The sequence below is a fragment of the Tiliqua scincoides genome, chromosome 5 (genome assembly GCF_035046505.1).
Source record: "Tiliqua scincoides isolate rTilSci1 chromosome 5, rTilSci1.hap2, whole genome shotgun sequence".
Classification (NCBI taxonomy): Eukaryota; Metazoa; Chordata; class Lepidosauria; order Squamata; family Scincidae; genus Tiliqua; species Tiliqua scincoides.
In genome coordinates this window covers 39,713,478-39,739,360 of record NC_089825.1, presented here as the reverse complement: position 1 = coordinate 39,739,360, position 25,883 = coordinate 39,713,478, and the positions used below count along the sequence as shown (strand labels likewise).

Sequence of the window (25,883 nt, the reverse complement as noted above, 5' to 3'; positions counted from 1 at the left end):
AGAAGCACAGACAGTGAACATTATCTTTTATTGAACTTATATATAATGGGTTTCTCATATGTAGTGAACATTAGAGATCACAACCCAAAACAGAACAGGGAAGGAATGCCTTTCAAGATTATATGCAATGGGCTTGTGATCTATCATACATACAAAAGCAGTATGTTGTAATATAGAAAAAAGGCAAAATATACGTACATTTATGAAGAATACATTTGGTTTTCTGAAATGCTTGCAACAGGTTATTTATATAATAGTGATATGATAATCACAGTGTAATCCACCTTTTGTCACAGTATACACCTTTTGTTACAGGATTCCTAGTGTAATCCACTTTTCGTTACATAAGGCAGTTGTGTTTTCCTTTTCTGGATTTTTTGGTTATAACGTTTGATGGGATAGTGATATTTCAAGTTTGTTTCATTGCATTCTGCATGAAAATATGCATCCAACTATGTATAGCATAATGGTGTTATTTGAAAATACCAAGATTTTAAAAATTGGGAGGTGGCCTCTGTCACACCTCTGCAGTTTGGCACCCTGGACCTGTGGCTCCTGGCTCCCCATTTGCATGCCACTGGTTTCCTGTTCTGTGCTCTTTCCATGAGGTGAGAAGGCAGGAAGGATATGGTGACAGGAAGATTAGAAGAGTTGCTAGGAAGGTAGTTTCTGTCTTTTGGGGGTCACCTCATGTGGCAGTTATTGGATTGACTTATTTGCTCTTCTTCAAGGCTAAAGTCATAAAGGAAGAGGGGAACAGAACAGAAGAAGTGTGGATGAGAGCGGCAGGCTAGTGTGTCTACCACTCTCTTTTTCTCCACACTTCCTCTTCTGCAATGTTATCGTTTTCCTTTTGGAATCCAGAAAACAGGAGGAGGGGGTGGCCATTAATGTACTGTCAGACAAGGGGAGCTGTGGTGGACCTATATTTGGGGGGCCCTGAAGCTGAAACTGTTATGGGAAGGCCTATGCAACCAGCAACCAGGTATGGATAGCTGCTGTCATCTTCTGCAATGGGGTTGTTCCACAACAGATGACCACAAATGTTTGAAAAATTTATCCACTACTTTAACAGTAGACCCCAAATTTTTAAGCAGTGTGGACTCAAGTCACTTCTGGAGCCCCTCCAGGATTAGGGACCTTGAAGTTTAAGCTTCATTAGTTTCATAGCAGATCCAGAAGAGGAGGCTGGATTTACAATACTGCCTCTGCTGTTGGAAGGATTTGGGCTGGCACTGGTTGTCTGTGGACACAGCTGTTTTAAAATAAAAGTAAATAATATATGTCACATCTCCGCAATTTAATGCCATCTCTTACCTTGGTAAATCTTCTCAGTCTGCATTTAGGGCCTTTACTGCTAAGCCAGATCAGAACTCAACAGCAGCTGCTCAACTGCTGCTCAACTGGTCCCAGGGCAGTGTAGCATCTCATTTAAATATGCTTTACAAGTTCACTGTCATGAACTCTGGATTACAGCTGATCAATCAACAAAAGACTCATTAAATGTGTTAAGGTAGCTGCCATCTGGTTCCCTTCAGCATGGCATAACCGAGTGATAAGAAAATGCCAGCTCTGCTTCCTGAGACCTGTTGTCTTACCAGGAGACCATTCTTTAGGTGGAGTTCACCACACACTAACCTTATTAAACAGCTTCATTCCAATCCATGCTGATCCAATCACAATCAGCTTGGCTATGGAATAAAAACATTTCATGGTGAATTCTGACTTGCTTGTTTTCTATGTACAGAGGCTTTGCTTTTAAATTGGGGGAGCATTCAAATGCTGTAAACTAGCACAATCTCAGGAACGAAGGACCTTGGGATTTATCTCAGTGTGCAACACTTTCTCTAGAGTTTCACCTGCTTCTCTGCTCTTGAGCTACTTTTGTTCCAAACTGACTGATAGGCTTGCTGTTTCTCAGAATATCCCTGTGCTGCTCCTCACTCTTCCCTTCATGGGTCGCGATAGGCTGCTTCCATCTCCTTCCTTAATGGTGCGGTGATGCTTTCAGATGTACATGAAATCAAGTGAGGGCAATATACAGACCTGAGTACCCATGAGCTACGTGTCAATCCAGATAGGTCCATTGGTTTTCTAACAAACTGAAAATTGGTATAGATTTGGGGAGGATTATCTCATTTGTATCCTAATTTAGGGACCAATCCTATCCAATTTTCCAGGGCTGGTGCAGCATTGCCAATGGGGCATGCGCTGCATCCTTTGGTGGGGAGGCAGTCCCAGAGGCCTCCTCAAGGTAAAGGAACATTTGCTCCCTTACCTCCAGGCTGCACTGCGGCTGCACTAGTGCAAGAAAATTGGATAGGATTGGGCTGTTACTTACAGTGCAATCCTCTCCATGTTTACTCAGAAGTCCTATTGAATTCAATGGGGCTTGCTCCCGGGAAAGTGTGCATAGGATTGCAGCCTTAGATTCACTGCCTTTGGAACATTTGCTCCCTTACCTCCAGGCTGCACTGCGGCTGCACTAGTGCAAGAAAATTGGATAGGATTGGGCTGTTACTTACAGTGCAATCCTCTCCATGTTTACTCAGAAGTCCTATTGAATTCAATGGGGCTTGCTCCCGGGAAAGTGTGCATAGGATTTCAGCCTTAGATTCACTGCCTTTTGCCCTGTGGTTTTTTGTATATGCCTCTGCTCTTCTCATCTTGGTTGTTGCTTAATTGATTGAATTTACTGCTCCTTGCTTAATAAACTTTAATTTTTACTTTTGATATGTTAATGCGTTTGTTCCTGTTGTGAGTCACCTTGGATCAGGATGGAGAAAAGCAGGTTACAAATGTTTAAATAAATAAACAAATAAGCCCAATTTATTTCAGTCAACCCCAGGGCATGTCTACTCTGAAGCCACTGAGTTAAATGGGTCGGTGTTTAAATCCACACTTGGGGCCATGTTAGCACTCTAGGTTTCATGACAGTTCCTTCAGAATAACTTTCTTCACGGTGAGGATAAAGGGTGGAGGGGAATGAACCATTGATGCTGTCCTGAGCTCTTTTGCAGAAGGATGGGATTAATCTGAACTAAACAAATATTTCTTTCCTAGGGTCCACAAGGTATTCCTGGTATAAAGGGACCAAAAGGAGAAAAAGTAAGTATTCAGATTTTTTTAAACTGTGACATATTATGAGCCGGGTATGTGTCTATGGGTGGGTGGTGGGTGCAGCTGTGAGATGTGATTAATCCAGTGGTTCCTAAACTTTTTCAGCTGGCAGCTTCTTTGAACTACTGGGTCATTTTTATTACTGGGCATTGTATAGGGTGGCTGATTTTTCGCAAGGTTACTGGGGCTCCTCTGGCAGGTTTCCACAGCTCCCCAGAGAGCCACAGCTCACAGTTTGGGAACTACTGGACTAATCTGGTTTTTTTTTTTTCCCTCCCTCAATGAAGATAATTAATGATTTTTGTCAAGGTATGTCCAAGAAATCCTGGCCAAATGTTACCACTCCCTTACTTGTCAGTGTACCTGCTGCCATTACTTCTCCTCCTCCCACTTCCAAATTTGAAAAGAAAAGAAAGAGGGGAACCAAGTGGAATAAGAAGAGTAAAGTATTGACGATTTAGGGCTGGACTTGCTGTGAAGCAACCTGAAGTAGTTGCAGGGAACAGCACCCTTGGGGAGGCAATGAACACATAAACCCCCAGATGATCTCTCCACTCCCCCACCTGATCTCTCCACTCCCCCACCCTGCCATTCTACTCAGGGTTCTGGTCCTCTTTTATTCCCTTGTTGGAAGAAGAGGGGGGAAAGTTGTTGCAGCTCTAAATCACTTCTGCCTTATGGTGCTTATGAAGTCACAAATTGGCAAGGAGAAGCAATCTTGAGCCATGGCAGCTTTTTTTTTATTTTTACCGCTTGCTGGAAGGGGGGGGGGGCACACAAAAAGCTGGTGTGGCTCCCAATCATGAAGCACCAAGTGGGCAGGGAGAGGTGATTTGGAGCCTGTCCCCTCCCCTTTACTTACCAAGAATGCAGCACGTAGTCTTCCTGCTCTGTGCCACAGCTCCATACATTGCTCCTGTTCATTTCAAACCAAAGCAGCACGGAGGAGAAAGGCTGCATGACACACTGTTGGTTAATAAAGGGAATTGAGAGGTGGGTGTACCTGCTTGCTCACCAACCCTCCCCCTTCATCCATGGATGTGCACACAGAGGAGGTATTTCCAGGGATTCAGGCAGCATAGGGCAGATATCACCACTGGGGAGAGTGTTGTGCTAGAGCAGGGCCACCACATAGGGTTGTTTTGGTGGTGCGCTGCACAAGAGAACCACATCTAAGGGTGCGCCACTTATATAGGAAGGATGAGGAATGCTGGTGGAATATAACTGCCAGCAGTAAGAAAGGGGAGGCTTTTTCTAATGCACACAAAGGCACTGTATGGGCTAGCGGCAGCCCTGCACTAGAGTGAGAGATGCTGTAGCCCATCACTCTCCTCTCCTTCACATTCCTTCCACTTCATTCCAAACTTCCTTTTCAAGCCCAATGAATGGGGCAGCAGTAGAGATGGGTGGATAGAGATGGGTGCCTCATCTAGGTCACTGCCTGAGTCATCAGGTAGACAGGCCAGCCCTGTGCATGTTCAGTCAGCAACACCCAGTTGCGCATTTGACTTCCCTCAAGCCAAAGACAGCTGCATGCTGCTCACATGAACCTGTCTCCTACCTAGTCCACAGGTGATGCGGCATGCAAGAACAAATAATAGTTGGAGAATTTCAGGGAAATGCCACCTTGCAGTGTAATTTCCTCTTTCAAAATGAACAAAGGACCGTAGATTACAAGCTGTTACAGTGTGTTGGCATGTCTTCCTGATATATTATTTTCTCTGCTAGGGTGAAATCGGCAGACCAGGAAGAAAGGTATGAGAATTGCACAAAACCCATCACAAAGTGTGCTGACATTTACCAGTAATTTTCTACCAATAATTCCAAACATTATTACAAAACACACACAACACACACCAAAATCATTGTTACTGATTGTCATGCAATCTGGACCACAGCTATCGTTCCTATCTCCCAAATTCAACATTCTAGCACAAGACAGAAAGCACAACTGATTTGTCTATTTTTTAGCTTTGCAGCTACCACTTGGGGCATGTTGGGGCACAATATGTTTTCAAAAGGATGTCTTTCTGATGTCATGGCCATTATTTAATGCCTTTAGTAGCTCGCTTGCTTTTAAATTAATTAATTTTCTAAAGAAGCCAAAGAAATATTGCTCAGGCCTGCCTGATGAACGGCTCTTTGCTGGAACCTACAATGCCCATGACGTGATGTCAGTTCTTGGCAATGCACAAAAGATCTTTCAAAAGCCATTTATGAGAGACTTTTCTTTAAAATTCCCAGGTGGTTTATAAATAATGCACAGAAACTCAATGCTAAGTATTAACTGCTTTAAGGAAGTATTGTGTCTCATTGTATCTGGTGTTTATGGTCAGAAAGGCCTTCTGTGGTTATGGGAAGGGAAGTGTACTGTAAATAAAGAGAAGCTTCATCACTTGGCAAACCTTTCTCTTCCCACTGTTGAATGATGAACAGCCTAATCCTACCCCCCCCCCCACACACCATAGTGATGTAGCATCTGTATCTCGTGGGGGAGTTTCAGACTCCCGAGGGCTCCTGGGGTAAAGGAACATTTGTTCCCTCGCCCAGGGGTAAGCCCATGCCAGGCTGCTGGGTCAACTTGGACCGACACAAGCTGCATAGCTATCGCAAGTTCACATGGACCCATGTAGGCAGATCAAGTCTGGGAAGGGGGTTTGGTTTCAGTTTACACCACTGCTGCCACCAAACCCATCCCCTTCCTAGACCCAATCTGCCTTCTTATCCACCCTTGTTACGGCCCTGTTCTGCCCATCCCGCTTCCCTCCCAACCCCTGTGCTCAGTTACTGGGGCTGGCAGATGTCTCCACTGCTGGTGTGTGGAACTTGCCACTCACCACTTGCGGCAGTAGCCAGGCCACATGCTTCTGTATGTCCCCTTTTGCAACAGCTGGAAAGTGCCTAATGCTGTTGGAACACCCCTTCCAACAGTGTTATGCACCCATAGGATTGGGCTGGAAATTACATAAAATCTAATGTCACTATACCTGATTTTTCTTTTTTCTTGCTTTGCTTCCTTTTTTGAAGGGCAGACCAGGTCCTCCAGGTGTTCCTGGAATGCCAGGACCTATTGGATGGCCTGGTTCAGTGGGATCTAGGGTAAGATTAAAGCATTATCTTCACTGGTAAAATGTGTGATGGAAATGATGTTAAATTAATCTTGCCAAAACCAGTTTACTTTCTGTAAAATGTGTGCAAATAATGGTAGGTTTCTTAGAGCCATCATGGGATCCTAGAATTTTTAAAGCCTAATGCTTTCAGGAAGGGTGTCTTCCTGTAGGAAAACACTGTTTGCCTGAAGTCCGATGCCTGCAATACTGGTGCCAGGTTGCTGGGTAGCTCTGGGGTAAAACCCTGCAGCAGGGCTCCCATTGCATCTTCTGCCTGCCCTCTGATGGCACACTGCTACCGCTGTACTGAAGGTTGAATGGTTGGCCTGACCAGGTGGAACCTCTGATGGGTGTGGCCATCAGAGCCAATGCCCAGCTACCCAAACCCTAGTGCTAGATTACCAGATCCAGATGCTGCACTTCCTGCTTTCATATAGTGGAGCAGGAAGACATCATTGTAACAAGCAGGACTGAAACTGTCCAAGTCAGAAGCCAAAACTGAGAACCCAACTAGATTGCACCACTGGATCATTGCAAATGGGGACAAACCCAACCTGATGCAGGTAACTGCTGGGAGTATAAGAGTACAGGAGGCACTGGGCTAGACTAGGCAGCAGGAACATTAGCCCCATCTCTCAGAACCTTACAACAATTGGGTTTCAAAGCATGGGAAACCCACTCAACCTCCAAGAGAGGGGTGTGCATGGGCACATGTGAATAGAGATAGCAGTCGGCGACAGAAGCAGGCAGCATAGAGGCACATGCTATCCCCGATGTCTGGAGATGGCACAATGCTTAATCATTTAGGCTTGTTAGTTGTATCCTTTTAAGCATCCATTTATATCACTACATCAAGAATTGGGATAATCAAGAACTGCAGAAGTCTTGCATGTGTCACCTCTTGCAAAGCCAGTGCCATCAGTCATTCCAGTTACTGACATTTTGCCTTGGCCATGATGAATAACTCTCTCTATTGACCCCTTTAGGGTGAAAAGGGAGATTTGGGTTTGATGGGACTGCCAGGTACAAGAGGACCAATGGGCTCAAAGGTTTGTTCACTTAGCTGCTATCTTGTTTCTCCCAGGCAGGGCCAGCCCAACCATGAGGCCTAATGAAGAGGTCAACTCAGGGCAGCAGATTGGTAGAGGGTGCCTATTTGCTGACTTGCCCCCAGTAGTCCTCTTCCTCTTTCCAGTTCCTGGGTTGGAAAAGGAAGAAGGAAAAAGGAAATGTGAAGGGAAGGCGAATGCTAAGCTAGAACATTGGATCACAAAGGGCCACCCCAATCCTCCCTACCAAGTCTACTTTGACTCTTGGGCAAAACAAACCAGCATTGGTTTCCTTTGAATGGTAGCAGCTCTCCAGGGTTTCAGACAGATAAATTTCCATCCTCAGATCTCCTGCTGAGGGCCTTTCTACGCCTAGGCTCTTTGCTGTCTCTCAGCTTTTCATCCTTCTCTTTCAGGCCAGGCTGTTCACAGGCTTTTAAGAACATAAGAACATAAGAACAGCCCCACTGGATCAGGCCATAGGCCCATCTAGTCCAGCTTCCTGTATCTCACAGCGGCCCACCAAATGCCCCAGGGAGCACACCAGATAACAAGAGACCTCGTCCTGGTGCTCTCCCCTACATCTGGCATTCTGACTTAACCCATTCCTAAAATCAGGAGGTTGCGCATACACATCATGGCTTGTACCCCATAATGGATTTTTCCTCCAGAAACTCGTCCAATCCCCTTTTAAAGGCGTCTAGGCTAGACGCCAGCACCACATCCTGTGGCAAGGAGTTCCACAGACTGACCACGCGCTGAGTAAAGAAATATTTTCTTTTGTCTGTCCTAACCCGCCCAACACTCAATTTTAGTGGATGTCCCCTGGTTCTGGTATTATGTGAGAGTGTAAAGAGCATCTCCCTATCCACTCTGTCCATCCCCTGCATAATTTTGTATGTCTCAATCATGTCCCCCCTCAAGCGTCTCTTTTCTAGGCTGAAGAGGCCCAAACGCCGTAGCCTTTCCTCATAAGGAAGGTGCCCCAGCCCCGTAATCAGCTTAGTCGCTCTCTTTTGCACCTTTTCCATTTCCACTATGTCTTTTTTGAGATGCGGCGACCAGAACTGGACACAATACTCCAGGTGTGGCCTTACCATCGATTTGTACAATGGCATTATAATATTAGCCGTTTTGTTCTCAATACCCTTCCTAATGATCCCAAGCATAGAATTGGCCTTCTTCACTGCCGCCGCACATTGGGTCGACACTTTCATCGACCTGTCCACCACCACCCCAAGATCTCTCTCCTGATCTGTCACAGACAGCTCAGAACCCATCAGCCTATATCTAAAGTTTTTTATATTTGTTTGACGTTCTGCTAGGTTAGCAGCCTGATCCACGGGATTTAAAATGTGAACCCTATTTCAACAATCTTTTCATGCATCAAAAGCAGATAACATGCAGAACCACTTTTAAATGCTGACATATTTCTAAGTGGTCAAACTTATCCTTCTTAAAGAATAAAAATCTTAAATTTTGCACCTAGTACTTGCAATGTAGGAATTTAATTGGAAGTCCAGTGACAATAAACATTTGAGAGGCTTCTGTTTGCTAGATAAGGGAAAACAGCAGGGGGTAACTGCTTGAGATGATTCATCAAAGAGGTAACCTCCAATTATATTATTATGGTGATTGTTTCATTTGCTTTCTTTTTTTAATTTTGTTTTTAGTTTCCACCAGTTTCAAAGAGGGCAAGCATGCTTGCTTTGCTTAATTTTTTGTTTTCATGCTGACTTATGGGCTGAAGCGTACAGTATTACTGTAATGTTCTGCCTTCTTGTGATTTCTTTCTAAGGCTTTAAAGGAAGGTGTTGATGCAACTCATTATTTATGAGCATTTTAATCCTGCTTTCAAAGCCCAGAGGTTCACATAATTTAACAACAGCAAACATTAAAATAACTGTCCTTTTTCTAGGGGCAACCTGGAAGCAGAGGAGAAAAGGTTAGTGATGCAAAAAAGTTCTCCTAGGTTAGCTACTGAAAAAAAACAGCAGTGATCTATCTGCATTCCTCAGACAAAACATGTGATGTCCTAATGTGGGGATCTGTTGAACAGCCAGGTCAGGCAGAATTCACCATCTCCCCTATCTGTTAATCCAATCATGTGGTTCTTTAAATGAAGCCAAAAGGGGCTTCTAAAGTCCCATCCATGTTAATCACACTGGTAAAAGTGCTTTAGGTGACAATCCTATGCACACTTTCATGGGGGTAGGCCCCACTGACAATGGGGCTTAGTAGACCTGCATAGTCTTGGACTGTTGGAGAGTTATGACTGATTGAAAGTAAGGAATTGTAGTGAAAGTATCAGGGCTCTCTCTGGTAATTGTGGAGGACTAGGAATGTGTAATTGCTCTGTACACTCAATAATTTCCTGTTTCTAGTTTTTTGTTTTGGCCAGGATTGGCAGAAAACACATCTGAAGTAGAATGCATGTAGCCTTTCTTCTGATATGATTTTCCACAGGGAGCTCAAGGAGAGAGGGGTGACAAAGGCAGCAAAGGGGACAAGGTAAAAGCATTTCAATGCAGCATCTAAGTGGTTCTGAATGCAGTTTTCTTTGTTTTTCCTTTAATAGCATGAATACTGTTCTATAGGCTTCTGGGACTGTATATCTGTCTCCTAACACAGGCATATCTTAAATATGGGATTATAGGATCTATCCATTTTGGTTTAAATTTGATTAGCATCATCATATTTTCAATATATTTTCAAGGTTACAACTTATAAATTACATGATGCTACAGGGATTTAAATCAAAATGAAGAACAGAGACTATGATCCCATTTTCAACATTTTCTCCTGATATAGGCACATATATGTTTGAAAATAAGATTATAAGACCTATTCGTGATTACATTTAAATCATGATTACATTACATTCCTTTGGCACTTTGTTAATTGCAGGATATATACTTGAAAATCACATGATATTAAAGCATTTGGAGCTAAAGGAGGAACATAATCTTGTTTTAACATTTGTTATAATCTCATTTTCAGCTTTTTAAATGCGTTCTATGAATAATGATAGTTTTCTTGGCAATAGGCCTCCAGAGAGAGGTCAGGTTAAAAAAAAAATCTATGTATTGGATTGTATAATTGTTTTAATGTTTGCAAGCTGCCTTGAAGGCTTTTTGATATCCGAAAGATGGTTAATAAATGTTTTAAGTGAATAAGAGGAATGCATAAGAGAAAGTGCTGGTAAGCAAGCAGTATACAGATGATGTAAACAAACTCCAGGATACTCTTGTCAAGGTTATTTGAAGTTCCCACATATCTGTCTTTAAATCAGCCAAGCCTATTGACATGTCTTGAATCAACTGCAGTGGGAATTTTTAAATTGCTTCTCTGCCAGTGATACTTGACCTAATTGATGTGAGCAACTGCTAAATGGGGATCCATCAGACTGGCTTATACTTTTGGGCCAAGTGGTGAGGAACCCTCTCTCTTTCTTACAATATCAGAACCATTCATGTCTATACATAGCCCTGTTGTTTGTATAAGTACTGGGTTTATAGAATGGCCACGTTTCAACCCGGAGAATAATAATAATAATAATAATAATAATAATAATAATAATAATAATAATAATAATAATAATAATAACAACAGGTATTTATATGCCGCCTTTCTTGGTCTTTATTCAAGGCGGTTTACATAGGCAGGCTTTATTTAAATCCCTTATTAAATAGGGATTTTTACAATTTGAAAGAAGGTTCTTTCTTTCAAGAACCACTACATTCAAGCTGTTTCATTCCAAACTGGCTTCACATTCTGTCCTCCATCCTTCCACACTCAGAGCAGATGGAAATAGCTCGGCTTCAGCTTGTCAGCTGCTTCAAGGTCGCACGGTGCCGGTGGCCTCGAACTGGTGACCTTGTGGATGTTATCTTCAGGCAGATGGAGGCTCTACCCTCTAGACCAGACCTCCTGCCTCTCATTCCTTTCAGATCTCTAAAGCCAAAAGCAGATGTTGTAGTTCCCAACCCCCCATCAAATTGTTGGGATTGCAGGAAGGTTGCATCTGCAGAATGACTTCTGGATTTGAACACATGACTTTTCAAACCCAACCTCTTCATCCTGGATCAAGTATACACTTAATTGGTGTCACATAGGCCGGATTCCACGGATGGATGGTTTCTGAAACAACACCAGATGGCAAAGTGTGGTAGACAGGAAGAAGCAAAATCATGTAGATAGAGATTATGAGTATGTATGTAATTAAACTTTCACATCTCTATTTTAACAAGTATTTAACTTACTTGTTAATACATTGCTAATAAAATAACGAGCAGCCAAATCCTAACTTGCACTGGAACAGGCAGACCAAATGGTCTCCACTGTATCCAGCATATGGTAGATATTTTCCTCCTTATCCCATGATGTGCGCCAGCCACCCCTATGGTGCTACTCGGATCAGCACCAGCAAATTCACTGGTGCAAATCTGAGCGGCTTGTATAAGGCCAATCAGGCCAGAAATGGGGGCTAGGATTCAGCCTGCACTGCCATGCCTGATCCACCTTCCGGTCCACCCACCCAAAAATGCCCCTCCCCACCCCCTTTCTGCCCTCCCGCCACCCTCTCCCACCCTTGCACCGGCATGACCAGACTGACACAAACTTACCCCCGCTGGGTCTGGATCCAGTGCTGGCAGGCCAGCACACGTCCTTGAGCTGGCCTAGCCAGCTTGAGAGTAGTTGCAAACATTCTTTACGAGCACATCTGCGACACTATTGGGTCAACAAACGGCCCAAGACATAGGGGGCCTGTGCCAGTCGAGGCATCTCCAGGATTATGCTCACAATCTAATTAATGGAAATACTTAAGGGCCTTGTACCTGCATCCTGAACTGATTCAATGCTTCTGTATTTGTCCTTGTCATTTTTAAAATGCTTTATCTGTATATGGCTTATCATAATGGAAAAAAATGGATTGGCTATTTTCTTTAAGCAGAAAACAGCAACTCATCTGCTTTGATTTCATGCCCATGCAAAACCTGAAAATATCATTAAAGGATATTCTGTGCTTTTCACCCCACTATTTTCCTTGCAGGGAAACTTAGGCTTCCCTGGAATGCTGGGACAGAAGGTAGGTACAGAAGATGCCGGTGTGTCCTCAACTCTTCACTTATTTGGTATATATTGGTTTTAATATTTCAGAATTCTCTTAAGACTCCTTTTGGAAAAATGGAACATCTTTGGTTAGTATAATAAACCCGGAACAATCACTCTTTTGCACAAAAGCAATTGCTTTCAGTGTCACGTATTATAGTATAATCAAAGGAGTCTCTGTGTACTGTGCTAATGAGCTGCTTCTTTTCTTTCTCATCCCTGTTTAGGGAGAAATGGGCCCAAAAGGAGAACGTGGTGTATCAGGGCACAGAGGACCTACTGGAAGACCAGGAAAACGAGGCAAACAAGTAGGAATCCTGTACTGTCCTTTAAGCTTTTCCCTAAAATGAGTGTGATGGTGCTGTGTGTCTACACTTTATATGGGGTGCATAATATTTGGAATTTAGGAGTTCTGAATAGATGGGCCAGACGAATGCCAGATATATCAAGGATCAGATTTGTTATTGTTAGTTAAATTTTATTCAAAAGAACAGGCAGTGAAACCCTAAGCCTGTCTAGGTAGCCCAATCCTAAAGCTGGCAGCTCCGCCGGTTGTGTTGGGCTGCGTGGCCGATATGGAGGCTCTTGATTCTACAGCAGCCCCAGGGCAGCTGCCCTATTGTGCACAGATGCTGTGGCAGCCATTTCGGCACCGCAGCAGTCCCAGTGGAATGGGCAGCTCAGAATTGGGCTGCCTGTTGTGGCAGAAAAGTAACAAATAGCCTTGTGTCATCTTACTAGCAAATATTGCAGCATAATTTTTTTGGTGGTTCATAGTTGACTTAAGCAGATGCATGAAGCATGATCCTCAGTTGGCAGGCATGGGGGTAACCTAAACAGAGAGGTCAAATGGTCATGAAATGGTCAGAGGTGTGCTCTGTGACAATGTTATAATTGAAGCACATAATCATTCACAATGGCAGTAACTGCTGATAATAAAATCTCCCTAGCCTTGCTAAGTTAATTAACACATATAATGTGACAGGAAACTGTAATCTTGATTGAAGCCTCAACAAATAGGATCAAACCTCTGGATAAATTCTAATTCAGCTGCTCCTCAGTCTCCTTTTGAAATTTCTTTGCTGTAGAATAGTGTCTTTGAGACCAGCAGATTATCTTGAAAGATTAAAATGTTCTCCCGCAAAGTTTCTGTTTGCCCTTTGCTGAGGACATGCTCTTTCTTACTTAAGCATCTTCCTGGAAGCCCAGGTAAGAGCAATGGAATAAGTCAAGTAATGTATTTTCGAGCCCAGCCCTGAAGTCTGTTACTGCTGGCGTGGCTGCTAAGCGCTGGCTCTGGGTTATCGTAAACATGCCGTAAAGCACGTTTATAGCACTGATGGAGTAGGGAGCACTGGCAGTGGGCCAACTTTGGTAGCCGCTGCACCTCGCTGCTGGGAGGATGGCCAGTCGGTGCTCCTGCAACACCAGCTGGCGGTGTTTTCAGGGCAGGGGAGGAGGCAGGGAGTGAGCAGAACCAGGCAGAGGGAGGGGAGAATGGGACATGTGGGAGGGGCAGGGGCAGCTGTTGCTGAATTCTAACCCTCCTCCTGAGCCAGGCGGCCCAACACGGGCCTCCTCAACCCTGCACCCATTCAAACACAGGTGCAGGGCCAAGGAGATCCTTGAAATGTGTATTTAAATAGCTATTGGTTAAATAAGAGGGAACACTTTTCACCTACTCAGTCATTTCCTGTCTCCAAAGCCAGCTGACACATCCCCATATAAAAATGTCTCTCGTGGCAGCTAAATTAAGAAGGTGTTACTTCCACTTCCATTCCAAGAACCATCTTATTTATCTCTTGTACTCCTTCAGGTTCACAGAGACTCTTCAAAGGCTTTGCCATTCAGTTATACCAAGGCAAGCTGTGGAACTCTAAGATCTCAACTTTACAACTGGCAAACTGAGTGTGAGTTCCTTAGCCTTGGGGTACACCATGCAGCCTGTCTTAGGAATTCAGCCGCTGGTAATGCAGAAGGTCTCATGTGTGAATAGGAGAGAACCTAGAGCTGTAATCACCAACCTTTTTAGTTCAGGGCCTATTTTTAATCCCAACCTATGTGGGAGTCACTTTTTTTTTTTTTTTTTTTTTTACTGTCTGTGTTCATCTTTCTGCATCTCTGCATTCTACCTTCTCCAGGTATCTGCTCCTGATCACGGTTTTCAAACTAGATTTTTTTTTTAATTTTTACTGATTACATTTGGACTTTATTTTTGGTAGCGGTTGTTAAACCACCCTGAAGACTACGTAGCAGAAAGTTGGGGCAGAAATTGTTTAAAATAAATAAGGTCGTTCTCCATCTTTCTGCTTTCTCTTCTTCTCTTTCTCACGATAAAAATAGTTAAAAAGGGACAAAAGAAAATGTCCTTATGTTGGTCCACTACTTAGTTGTGGGTCCCAACTGACCTGAATGAAGACCGTTGCTCCAGGGCAGCAATTTTCAACTGGTGTGCCGCAAATGATCCGTAGATATGCTGCAGGAGTCATTTATTAATAGGACCATTGGGGATGTAAACCATTGGGGGTAGTGTGGTATGCCTTGTCAATTGTCAAAAAACTGATGGTGTGTCTTGACAATTTTAGCACCTTTATCAATGGGCTATGTGATGAAAAAGGCTGAAAATCACTGCTCTAGGGCAGTGGTTCCCAAATTGGTGGGTCACGATCCATCAGGGAAATTGGAAGCAGAACATTCCCCCTTAAGGGTGGTGGCAGTGCTTCAGAGATCACAGTGCCGCCGCTGCCAAGGGGCTTATTTTTTTACCTGGTTGGGGGGGGGGGAGGGTAAAACTGGCCTCTTGCAGTGTCCTCTGAGGCTTCTATAAACAACTCTGATCAGCAGCTACTTCTGGTTTTTGCACAAAAATGGAAGTAGCTGCTGATTGGAGATAAGAATTTTTTACAGAAGCCTTGGAGGACATTGGAGGGAGCTGCAAGCCTCCAGGACTCTGCAGGGGGCCAGCTGTGCCCCCAAGGTAAGAAATAAGCCCCCAGGCAGCTGCAGTGCTATGATTGCTATGGCACCATTGCTCACGTCCCACCCTGCCTCACAAATACTTATCTGGTTCCAACTCCCCTGCAGGAGTTTGGGAACCACTGCTCTAGGAGACTGGGTTTCTGTTGTTCATCATATCTGTGCCCCCAAACTTTCAAAACTTGAATAGCCTACAAAAACAATGCTCTTACTGATGCAGAGTGTTGTTGCAGCAGGAGTTATGTGAAAATAAACCAGCCATGCTTTGTACTGTAAATCATAGCTACTGGTTTGAACTAACTGCATTAAGCAGCAAGTCTTAAAATACGTTCCTTCAGCATTTCTGCATGTCGACTGTCAGTCCATTCTACATCGTTGTGATGTTTATTTCCTTTCAAAAATGATAACGAATAAAAAAAATAAAACCTGCCTGCTCTGGGCACAGTGTTCATATTGCTGACAGATTTTGGGAGGGGGTCATCCTCTCCAGTTCAACTAACAAATGTGGACGGGGCTATGGCTTAAGCCTTAAATGGTAGACCACCTGCTTTGCATGCAGAAGGCCCCAGTTCAATTCCTGGCAACTTCAGGTATGACAGAGAAAATGTATGTTCAAAATCCTAGAGAACCGCTATTGACTAGTACAAATAGTCCGCTTTAATTCTCTGCTTTAGTGGAGGTGGGGTATGATCGCTCCACATCTACTTTCACTGCTGCGGGGAGTCCTGCTGCAGGTCGTGCTGGGCTCCCCGCACCCCCGAGAGTCTGCACGTACCCAAGCCCCTGCAGCCCCTGAGTGGCGCGATCCTGGGGATCACGCCGCTGCCTCCTCCCTGCCTCCAGGCTGCCCCCGCCCCTTAAGGGGGCAGGGGCCAGGGCTCGCAGGCTAGGGCGTCATGACACCCCAGTTTGAAAAGCCCTGGTTTACACAGATGTGGCAATATGCTGCCTTAAGAGATATGGAATCATGTACTCTTAGTTCATTCTCAATCAGAGGTGAGAATAGGATGTGAATAGATGTAAGCAAGATGTTTGGAGAACATGAGGCTTCAGGGAACATTTTAAAGCCCCAGTGCCCTGTTCCCCATCATGCCAAAAATATTCACTTGTCAACATTTTGTGCATCCTGAGTTGTAAGTCAAATATGTGGAATGTGCTCAATTGGTAGTTTCATAAGATTACTTCAAAGTCAAACATTGTCCGAAAAATGGATGGAGTTGTCTCAGGATACATGAGCTGCTCTGTCTTCACTTTTACTTCATTTCATAATAAAATCCTTTTCTAGTTTTGTCCTTATTTACAAAAGAGGAAGATAGTATTTTCCCCCAGCACAATATATCTGAATGACAGGCAAAATAAAGTACTTTAATGCATCGTTAGGAAGCATTTGAAGAAACTGTCTTTTATCCTATACTAGGGACAAAAGGGAGACATGGGACCTCCTGGAATTACAGGTCCACCTGGCAGACCTGGGCCTCCTGGTCAACCTGGTCCACCAGGACCTTCACTATCAGGTAATACAGAATTTTCCAGTTTCCTGCCCTTTCTCATCTCTCCCTTGTTTAACCCTGCTTTGCTAAACAGAAAAGAGGCATGTGCCCACGAGATGCCCACAATGTCTCTCTCCTCCACATTTCCTCTACTGCTCTGTTCCCACCCACCCCCTTTTTTTAAATCCAGGGAGCAGGAAGAGCAGAAGAGGCAGAGATGGGCAGGGGGACAGGTGGAGACAGGCAGGCAGTACCCAGGGAGTGGGGACCCTCTGCCAAGATACCTCCCATGTAAGATTGCCAACCCTCCAGGATTACTTGGAGTCTCCAGGAACCAGCACCCATCTCCAGGTGACTAAGGAAAGCAATTCTGGAAACTTTTTAACAGATCTCAGGAATGTCCAACATTTCATCATGTTGGGGAAAAAAATCTCCAGGGACAGGTGCAATCAGAGCTGGCAACCCTATTCCCCAAAGGACTACCTCTGGTTAGTCCCACGAATGAACTAACCCTGAGCCCCTGGATTCCAGATGTTATATAGCTAACCTGTGGGTAGACGTCGCCGTAGTTCTCTTTTTCAGGATTACTTTCTCCATGTCAGCAGCTGCCTATAATGGTAACCTCATATTTTCTAGGGCAACTAACAATGGGGCCAAAAGGGGAAAGAGGACCTCCTGGACCTCCGGGGAAATGTCTCTGCAACCCCCAGCAAAATATGAATATCCCATCCTATGAGGAACCACTGTTCGGACAAGTCTATTCAAAAGTTCCTGCTGTAAGTAAGTTTGATCCGAGCTACTATGGGCCAGTTGTGTAAGCATGGATCATCTCATGAGCAGCAGCATTAGGCTGCGGCTTTGGTCAGCTCAATGAGAGCCGCTATGGTCAGGTTTGAAGGTATGACACATTAATTTCTGGGTATGAGTCTTGTTCCAACTTATTATGGATGCTCAAAATAAGAAGTGGGTGAATGGCAAAAAGTTGGCATATATTTTTTAATTAAATTTTATCAATACTTTCCTGGGGAGGGGATCAGCTGGAGATATTGAGCCTGAGTCTATAGGCTTGGAATAAATCCTTAAGTCTCTGTTGCAATGTATTATTTTGCTAATGTAAATACTGTGACAATCTAGTTTTCCCGTATTGCCTTTTCTCTCTCTGTTCCAGATTTTTGTGGTGAATAATCGGGAAGAATTGGATAGGCTAAATACAGAAAATGCCTTAGCATTTCGAAGAGATCAGAGATCACTGTATTTCAAGGATACTTTTGGATGGCTTCCAATCCAGGTAAAAAAAGTGCAATCTTTGTAAGCATTTTGTTCGGTGGATGCCGAAACATTTGTCTTTTAAGTTTTCAGTAATCTTGAGGCACTGGCTACAGGTTCATGTGTGTCTTCCCTCTAATGCAGGGGTCTCCAAACTTTTTGGCCAGAAGGGTGCATCAAATATCTGGCATGGTGTTGAGGGCTGGAAAATAATTAAATATAAAATTTAAATAAATAAATTAGAGATGGAACTTAGATGAGTGAATAAATGAGTGAATGGGCTCATTCATTCAACCTCCCTGGCCCTCAGAACACCCTCCAGACACAACCAGATCATAGCTCTGGTCATGTACAGTTGAGTGGGCCAGAGGCTTTCAGGGGACAAGAGGCTGACTGCGGGCCAGATAGAGGCTTGTCGCGGGCCACATCTGGCCCCCAGGCCGGGGTTTAGAGACCCTTGCTCTAATGCTTAACTTGTTGTGTGTGTATGGGTGTGAGGGGGATGGGATTAAGGAAACAGCAGGATTATGTTGGCCTCAACCCTGAGATGTGATGTTTCTATGATCATGGAGTACAGTTTATGGAAACAAGCAAAGATTTGTAAATTACACCCCTTCACCAAAGACTCAGGTGTAACTCAATGCCCACCATAAAATAATCTTAACATTTTGGTTTGGGCATGTTTCATTTGAAAAGGCTCCAGATGTATTTACTAAGTTACTGAGGGCACAATCCTAACCTCCAGGGGGCACCTGTATCCAAGGATTCCATATCCGCTAATTCAGTTATCCATGGATTGGGTCCGCAGTGCCCCCCTCCAGTGCACACCCCCTCTGGAGGCGAGGGGAACTCTGCTTCCCTTGCCTCCGAAGAGTCCTCTGAGCCCAGTTCAGACGTCCGTCTGTGCCTTTGCCAGGCTCAGACTGAGCCCTAGAGCTGAAAAAGTCACTTCTGGTTTCTATATGAAACTGGAAGTGATTTTTTAAATTCCTTATAAGACATTGAGAAGGCTGGGGAAGCCCTCTGCTCCTCTTGGCTCCAGAGGGTGGAGGAGCAGATATTTGCTGTATCCATGGTTGAACCACAGGGGGTTCACAAACAAAACCCCTGTGGATACGGGGTTATGCCTGTATTCTAAATTTTCAGAAAGCAAGAACAAAAATTTATATTTTACTGCTGTCAAGTGTTCTCAGTCCTTTCATTACCTGGCTTCAATTCTATACACACATGAGAGTAAGTCCCATTGAACTTAACAGGGCTTAGTTCTGAGTATAGAAGCATAAGATTGTGCTGTAAGAAAATAAAGATGATTATAGTTGCAGTTTTTTCCGCCCCAACAGCTTACTCCTTTCTATCCTGTGGACTACCTTATAGAAGATGGCACCACCTGTGGAGATGGGATCATTCAAGACGGAGAAGAATGTGATGATGGAAATACTATTGTGACAGATGACTGTATAAGTAGGTTTACAGTGCAATTCAACCCTCCCCCCCCCCCAGCCAGTGCAAGTCCTTGTGCGCGAATGTGCCTTAAAGCATTCACAGCTACTCTGGAGGTGGCTAGGCCAGTGCACCCAGAGTCAGTAAGTTTGCGCTGGCCCAGGCGGGCCAGCACAGGGAGCTGTAAAGGGTGGCAGGAAAGCAGGATGGAGGTGGGGAGGGCAGTCCAGGAGGCAGATCAGGCCTAGAAGCAGGGTGGGGTCAGCCACGGCAGTGCAGGCCAGTTCCTAACCTGCATCCCTGGCCTGACCAGCATTCCAGGGGTTGCTCAGATTTGCACCCATGAAATTGCAGGTGCAGATCCAAGTAGCCCAATAGGGCTGGCTGGTTCATGACACGGAATAAGGGAAATAAAATCCGCTTATTCTGAGATACAGTGCAGGCAATCCAGCCTGTCCATTCCAGCACAACCTAGGATTGTGCCCTAAACGTATTTAGGTCTCATGTTTAACTTTATTTTACATGGACATTCTGAAATAAATAGGCAGCCTATTCCAATGCATCACTATGTTGGGACAGCAGTTTACAGGATCCAGCATACAATCCTAGGCAGCACTCCTCAACCAGTGATGGGAACTACCCCAACTCAATTGCTGGTGCAGGAACAACCATCATTCTCCCTATAGCATAATTTGTGACAGTGACCTGTGTCAAGCAAGGTTAAATGAACTCACAAATCTTCCTTATACTTAAGGGTGGTATTAGGGGTTAGTCAGGTGGGGCACTGGCTGAGAGCCCTTGTCTCTCAGAAAATCCAGCTGGCTAAGCTGATCCTTGAACCCTCAATAGTAGTGGCAATGGTTACACTGCCACTATATCAGAAGGAGCCATAGGACGCACCAGTGCAGGGCTTTGCTCCAGGGCTCCCAGCAGTCTGGCACTAGCACTGTATATAGCGATTCACCCGACTGGTCTGTCTAGCCCAGTATTACCTACTCTCAATCACAGTTGCTCTCCAGGGTCCCAGTTGGAAGACTTTCCCAGCATCTGCTACCTGATACTTGAACTAGATTTAGTGCAGATTGAATCTGGGATATTCTATATGCAAGACATGTGTTCTACTATTATGCTATGACCTGTCACCTGAAGAAATGACCTTCTGGTATCAAATTAAATTAGGGGCTCAAAGTTTTAGACTTACAGTCTTTTCTGAACAGGTAACAGGAACATCGTTACTTTGTAATTAACTTTTTTTTTTTAAGTATGGGGCAGCCTTTTTGAAATCCTGAAAAATGACTTGACTCTAAAGCAGATAACTCCATTTCTCACAACACTCACACCTTTACTGTGAAGATAGAAAACTGAGCTTGCTGTCCATTCCTCTGGACCTAGTGCCCTCAATACTTATGATATTAATGTGATATGAAAAAGCAAAGCAAAACAAAAAACCCAAATACTGCATCCCTGTGCACTGTCACTAAAAGTCATCATATTTTCACTAAGGGGTTATTCGTTCATTCACTGCACCACATGCGCGTACACACATGTTCAGAGAACATCTGACGACAGTGAGACCATGGTTACTGACCTGACATTGCAATGATGAGCTGTACACTAGCTATGTTCCCACACATCCCTATTTTGGATACTAGTGTGAAAGAAAGAGCTGTGTTCAATTAGGACTGACTCCCCTATGCATTTGAGAATCTTAGGGCAAGCAGTGTTTCTAAATTTTTAGTGGGCCTAGCTAGTAGGCCAAACCAATTTCCTTGTCGCACATTCTCAGAATAAGAAGTGGATGAGTGGACAGCGCGTACAACAAAAGGAGCTGGCATTTAACTTTTGAATAGATTTACCGTAGTTTGAGGCTAAATCCCACAGAGGCAGCAATCTCTGCCAAAATCACTGATGTTGGAGTGAATGAGTCATGCTATTTTCCATCCTTCATGGTCTATTCTAACTTGAAAATAGAGATTAAGCAATGCTTTTTCATTTGTGTTCATGTTCTTAGGATGCCGTCATGCTTATTGTGGAGATGGCTACCGGCACGAAGGCGTCGAAGACTGTGATGGGAAAGACTTTGGATATTTAACATGTAAAACATATCTTCCTGGGTATGGAAAATTTAAGGCTTCTTTAAAGTTGTTCAATTTAAAAAAAAACATGTAATTTTGTCAAACGAGTGGGAATCCACAAAGAATTGCATGGAAAAGGAAAAGTAGGAAAAATATTCGTTTTATTCCTCCCTTTTACCCACAAGAAATTGATGGAGGGCTTGTACAATATTTCTTTTTTCTTGTCACATATCTCCCATTATGATCATTTAAAAAGGCTTAACCCTGGCTTCACCTTGAAGCGATTGCTGCAGAGGAGGTGACTGGTTTCATAGACAGCGAAGCCTTTGGCACACCATCTCTAGGCCCAGTTCCTCCTATTACAGTTCCTAAGGGCGCAATCCTAACCAACTTTCCAGCCCTGGCATAGCTGTGCCACTGGGGCACATGTTACATCTTGCATTTGGGGGAGGCTTCCTCAAGGTAAAGCAATGTTTGTTCCCTTATATTGGAGTTAACTTACCTCTGTGCTGGGAAGTTGGTTAGGATGATGCCCTAACTCACTTTTTTTCCCTGAACTGGGAATACTGAAACAGTAATGTAAGAACTTTTGCAGTGCAGTGGTGGCCACAGAGTTATTCCCCCTCACTGTGGGAAGTGAGGGGGAAAAAGAAACATCACTGGGACATAGTGATGGCATCCCCAGATTTGTACTTCAGTCAGTGGGAAGACCATGAAGAGGCCAGTCTAATGGCCTGAGAGCTCTTACGATATGGAGATGGCCACCTTCTGATTTGTCCCCATTAGTCTGGCAGGGTTTGTGAATGAAACATTTACATACTGGTAATCTATGCTGCATGCTTTGGTATAAATAGCTTTCTCTCATCAGAACTTTATCTGCAGAACTTCTATCATGCTGTTTTGTATCACTTAACAAAAAACATTAAATTCGCAAATGAAATTAACTGCAGTGTCCTCATAGCCCATGAAAGAATAATGTGCTAACTGGCTGAAATAAGAAACCATAAATCAGTTCTACAAACCCTTTTCTGTGCTAATTGTCAAGATGCAATTATAACTCTCTACAGCACCCTGTGCACTGATACTGCTACATAAATACGTTGTGAAAAAATTAAGAAAGCAAGCATGACTGTTGAAGATTTAAAAGGTTGGATTTCAGATCACGATTTTGATAACTAGAGGTTCCATCCTAGGGTTATGTAATAGGATAGCAGCAGCTATGATATTTCTTAGTCTTCCTTAAATGCAAGAAAACACTGAAGTGCGTGCGTGTGCATGTGCGTGTGCGTGTGCGTGTGTGTGTGTGTGTGTGTGTGTGTGTGTGTGTGTATTTGGGTGAGGGGCGGGGTGGTAGATTGAAAGAAGAAGGTTTTATCTGCTACTGAGGAGAAGTTTCACTCACTCTCTCTCTGGTGGCACTGCCCATCTATCAGCTGGGCCATGCACCATATTTGAGCAATGCTGTGGGGGGGGGGCTTGTTGTTGGTTGGGGCTAATTGCACCGCTGTCAGCCAGGTAAGGGGCATGAAAGCACTGGAGGAGTTCCTTACCCTGGGCTGTTGTCCAGTGGGCAACATGAGTTTTCTGATGTCCTCCCTCATTAATTTGCTTTCTTCTTCCAGAAAATTGCAGTCAGAATCCACTTACCCACATCCTGATCAAAATTAAAATCTTAAAATCATCTGGTAAATTTGGCACCAACTTTCCAAAGCAGCTTGAATGAGATATAAATATTCTTAATAATGGTAGTAATTGCAAAAGAAAAGTCAAAATGTCACAAGAGCAAAAGGTTTCCTATGTCATGAATTGTTTTTACTCTCTTCTTCTTTAGATCTTATGGGAAACTACGATGTACTTCTTATTGCTACATTGATTCTACAGAGTGCCGATATTTTACATGAAGAGTGGAAGGAGGCAGGTGAGTATCCCACATATGACATTCGTATATCAGGTGCTATGCTATCATCGAAGACAGGCCAATAGACAAAAAAAAAACCCCATCAACCCATCTCTGATGAGACAACCAATGGAATGCTGCTCATGGTGATTTGACTCACACAGGAAGAAAATAGGACCACTGCATCCTGTCTTAGTAGAAAAAAAAAATGGCAAGCAATGTTCACAGTTAAGACTTAACATTTTCCATGGCTGCTTACAGGAAGTGCCCTGTATAACAAGAAGAAAACCAGACCACACTGGAATACTGTATTTTACTTCAATGCAGTTAGTTCATAAGAATACACTAATACCTCAACTTAGCACTGTTAGTCCTAAAAATAAGCTCTTCAGGTTTTTGTTTTTTTTAAAAAGACTTTCCCAGTATAAACACAAATCATATTCTGGTTGCGGTGTTTATAAGGAATATTTAGAGATTTTTTTTAAACTACACTGTAAAACTTTGTACATGCTTCAGCTGTGTGAAGGATATACAGGTGTGCTTCACTTAATGGCAGGCATACAATCTCCAATCCCCGTTGTTATGTGATTAGGTTGTTAACCGAACATTCAGCCCAATCTAGTGCTTTTGTTGTGTTAACAGACACTCCCTGCCAGCTGGCTGCACAGGCTACTGGAAATATATTGCCTCTTCTTCGCATTCAGAACCTCTTTGTTGTGTAAACAGACACACTGCTGAACGCTATGAGAGTCCTGACTGCCTCATTAAGAGCCTCTTTGATCACCATCATATATAAGGTTCGTTGTTAAGCAGAAAGTTGTTAAGCGATGCACACCTGTATTCAATTTAGCGAGAAGCCACACTGTATATATTGACTAGGGACAATCTGATTAAGTGCTTAAGCAGAGAAAGAAACTGATCAGCTTTATTTAGCAGAAATTATATAGCAATGTGACATATGTAAATAGATATACAGTATATTTATATTGTGCATTCAGAAAGGAGTCACACTTGCATATTATCATGGCCAACATTCAGGATCAGTGAACTTTCATTTCAAAGCACATGGAAGGATTTCAGTCTATATTGGAAGACTGAGGACTGATCCATGAACTTCTCATCCAAAAGTGACTTGAGGGCAATTGACTCATATGATTCTTCTTGAGAACTAGTTCATCATGTATCCTGTGTGCCACACATGCTGTGCACCATGTTGACACCAAGGTTCTAAACTCATCATCACCATCCATCTCATGTTCATGTGCCTGAAATTTGAACCGTCAATTTATGCAACAGAATGGGAGTGTATTTTCAAATGCATACAACTGAATTAAAAATGATTGTTGAAAAACTGCTATTCTCAACTTTGACTTTAGCCTATATGCCAGGACGTGTTACTTGTTGTATTCCCTTACACCGGATAGTTATGGAGTTCTTCTAGTTTCCTGTCCCCCAATTGCTTTCCAGTTTCATCTTATATGGCATTCAGTATTTTGGATCTGAATCCAAAGAAAGTGAGTCCAGCCTAAACACAACTGAATTAATGGGACAAGTTAGGGGGCCAAGCTAGATATTACACAGAATGTGCAATGTTACTTGGTGTTCCTTGGCTTTCATTTTTTCCCCTCCCCAATAAATAACACACTGAAGGGAACAATTGGGATTGGAACCATCACAGGGGCAAATTACTAAAGACCCACTACCCTCCCACACCACAATTTTGCCTTGTTTTAGACCCTCCTGGAACATTGTTTACAACCACCAAACAAAAAACAACACACACACACACGCATGGATATCATGCATCCATCATAACATGTAGTTATGCCCTTAGTCACCATGACTAACTTAAGTCTCTTAGACACCAGTAGGGCTTAGTTAGAATTTCCTTTCTTTGGATACAACTCGCTGTGTATATATTTCTATTGTATATCCTATAGGAGTCATCCTGTAGGTGGTATGTTATTCAGACTACATGCTGTATAGATTTTATATGTATATATGCGTTATTTTTCCAAAAACACTGGTCAGATGGCTATGCCTTTCTTGATGGCAATTGGGATTGTTTCCTTTCCAGCAAACACAAATGAGCAAATTTCATGTTGAATGTATGCTAAGATACAAATGGAAGGTCTTATGAATTTAGCTAGACTTCAAAGTAAATTCTTCATACAGTGATTTATGGCTTCAGGCTTAAGTGAATAAAGATAGGACAATCACTTCCTATCAGACATTGTTCCTGTTTTTCATTTAACTGTCTGAAATGTATGTTCGAAATGCATGTAAAACTGGTACTGTATGTCCTGTTACTAGAAGTTGAATATGGAGAATATTACCCAATTATAATA

The 25,883-nt window shown here is 43.4% G+C and overlaps 1 protein-coding gene across 3 annotated transcripts in view; it reads left to right on the top strand.

Moving 5' to 3' along the window:
- The window catches only part of COLQ (collagen like tail subunit of asymmetric acetylcholinesterase), a 37,975-nt gene extending 14,337 nt beyond the window's left edge, over positions 1 to 23,638 (top strand). Inside the window, exons 4-17 of one of the 3 annotated variants that reach the window (XM_066627369.1) lie at positions 3,064 to 3,108; positions 4,849 to 4,875; positions 6,148 to 6,219; positions 7,217 to 7,279; positions 9,198 to 9,224; positions 9,746 to 9,790; positions 12,333 to 12,368; positions 12,619 to 12,699; positions 16,785 to 16,881; positions 17,494 to 17,633; positions 18,026 to 18,145; positions 19,464 to 19,584; positions 21,575 to 21,677; positions 23,470 to 23,638. In XM_066627369.1, the coding sequence (XP_066483466.1) occupies positions 3,064 to 3,108; positions 4,849 to 4,875; positions 6,148 to 6,219; positions 7,217 to 7,279; positions 9,198 to 9,224; positions 9,746 to 9,790; positions 12,333 to 12,368; positions 12,619 to 12,699; positions 16,785 to 16,881; positions 17,494 to 17,633; positions 18,026 to 18,145; positions 19,464 to 19,584; positions 21,575 to 21,677; positions 23,470 to 23,539 (1,047 nt within the window). In that variant the 3' untranslated portion in view covers positions 23,540 to 23,638. The remainder of the gene's footprint in view (positions 1 to 3,063; positions 3,109 to 4,848; positions 4,876 to 6,147; positions 6,220 to 7,216; positions 7,280 to 9,197; positions 9,225 to 9,745; positions 9,791 to 12,332; positions 12,369 to 12,618; positions 12,700 to 16,784; positions 16,882 to 17,493; positions 17,634 to 18,025; positions 18,146 to 19,463; positions 19,585 to 21,574; positions 21,678 to 23,469) is intronic. The other 2 variants (XM_066627368.1, XM_066627367.1) reach the window with 2 other exon arrangements.
- Positions 23,639 to 25,883: the final 2,245 nt, after the last annotated feature.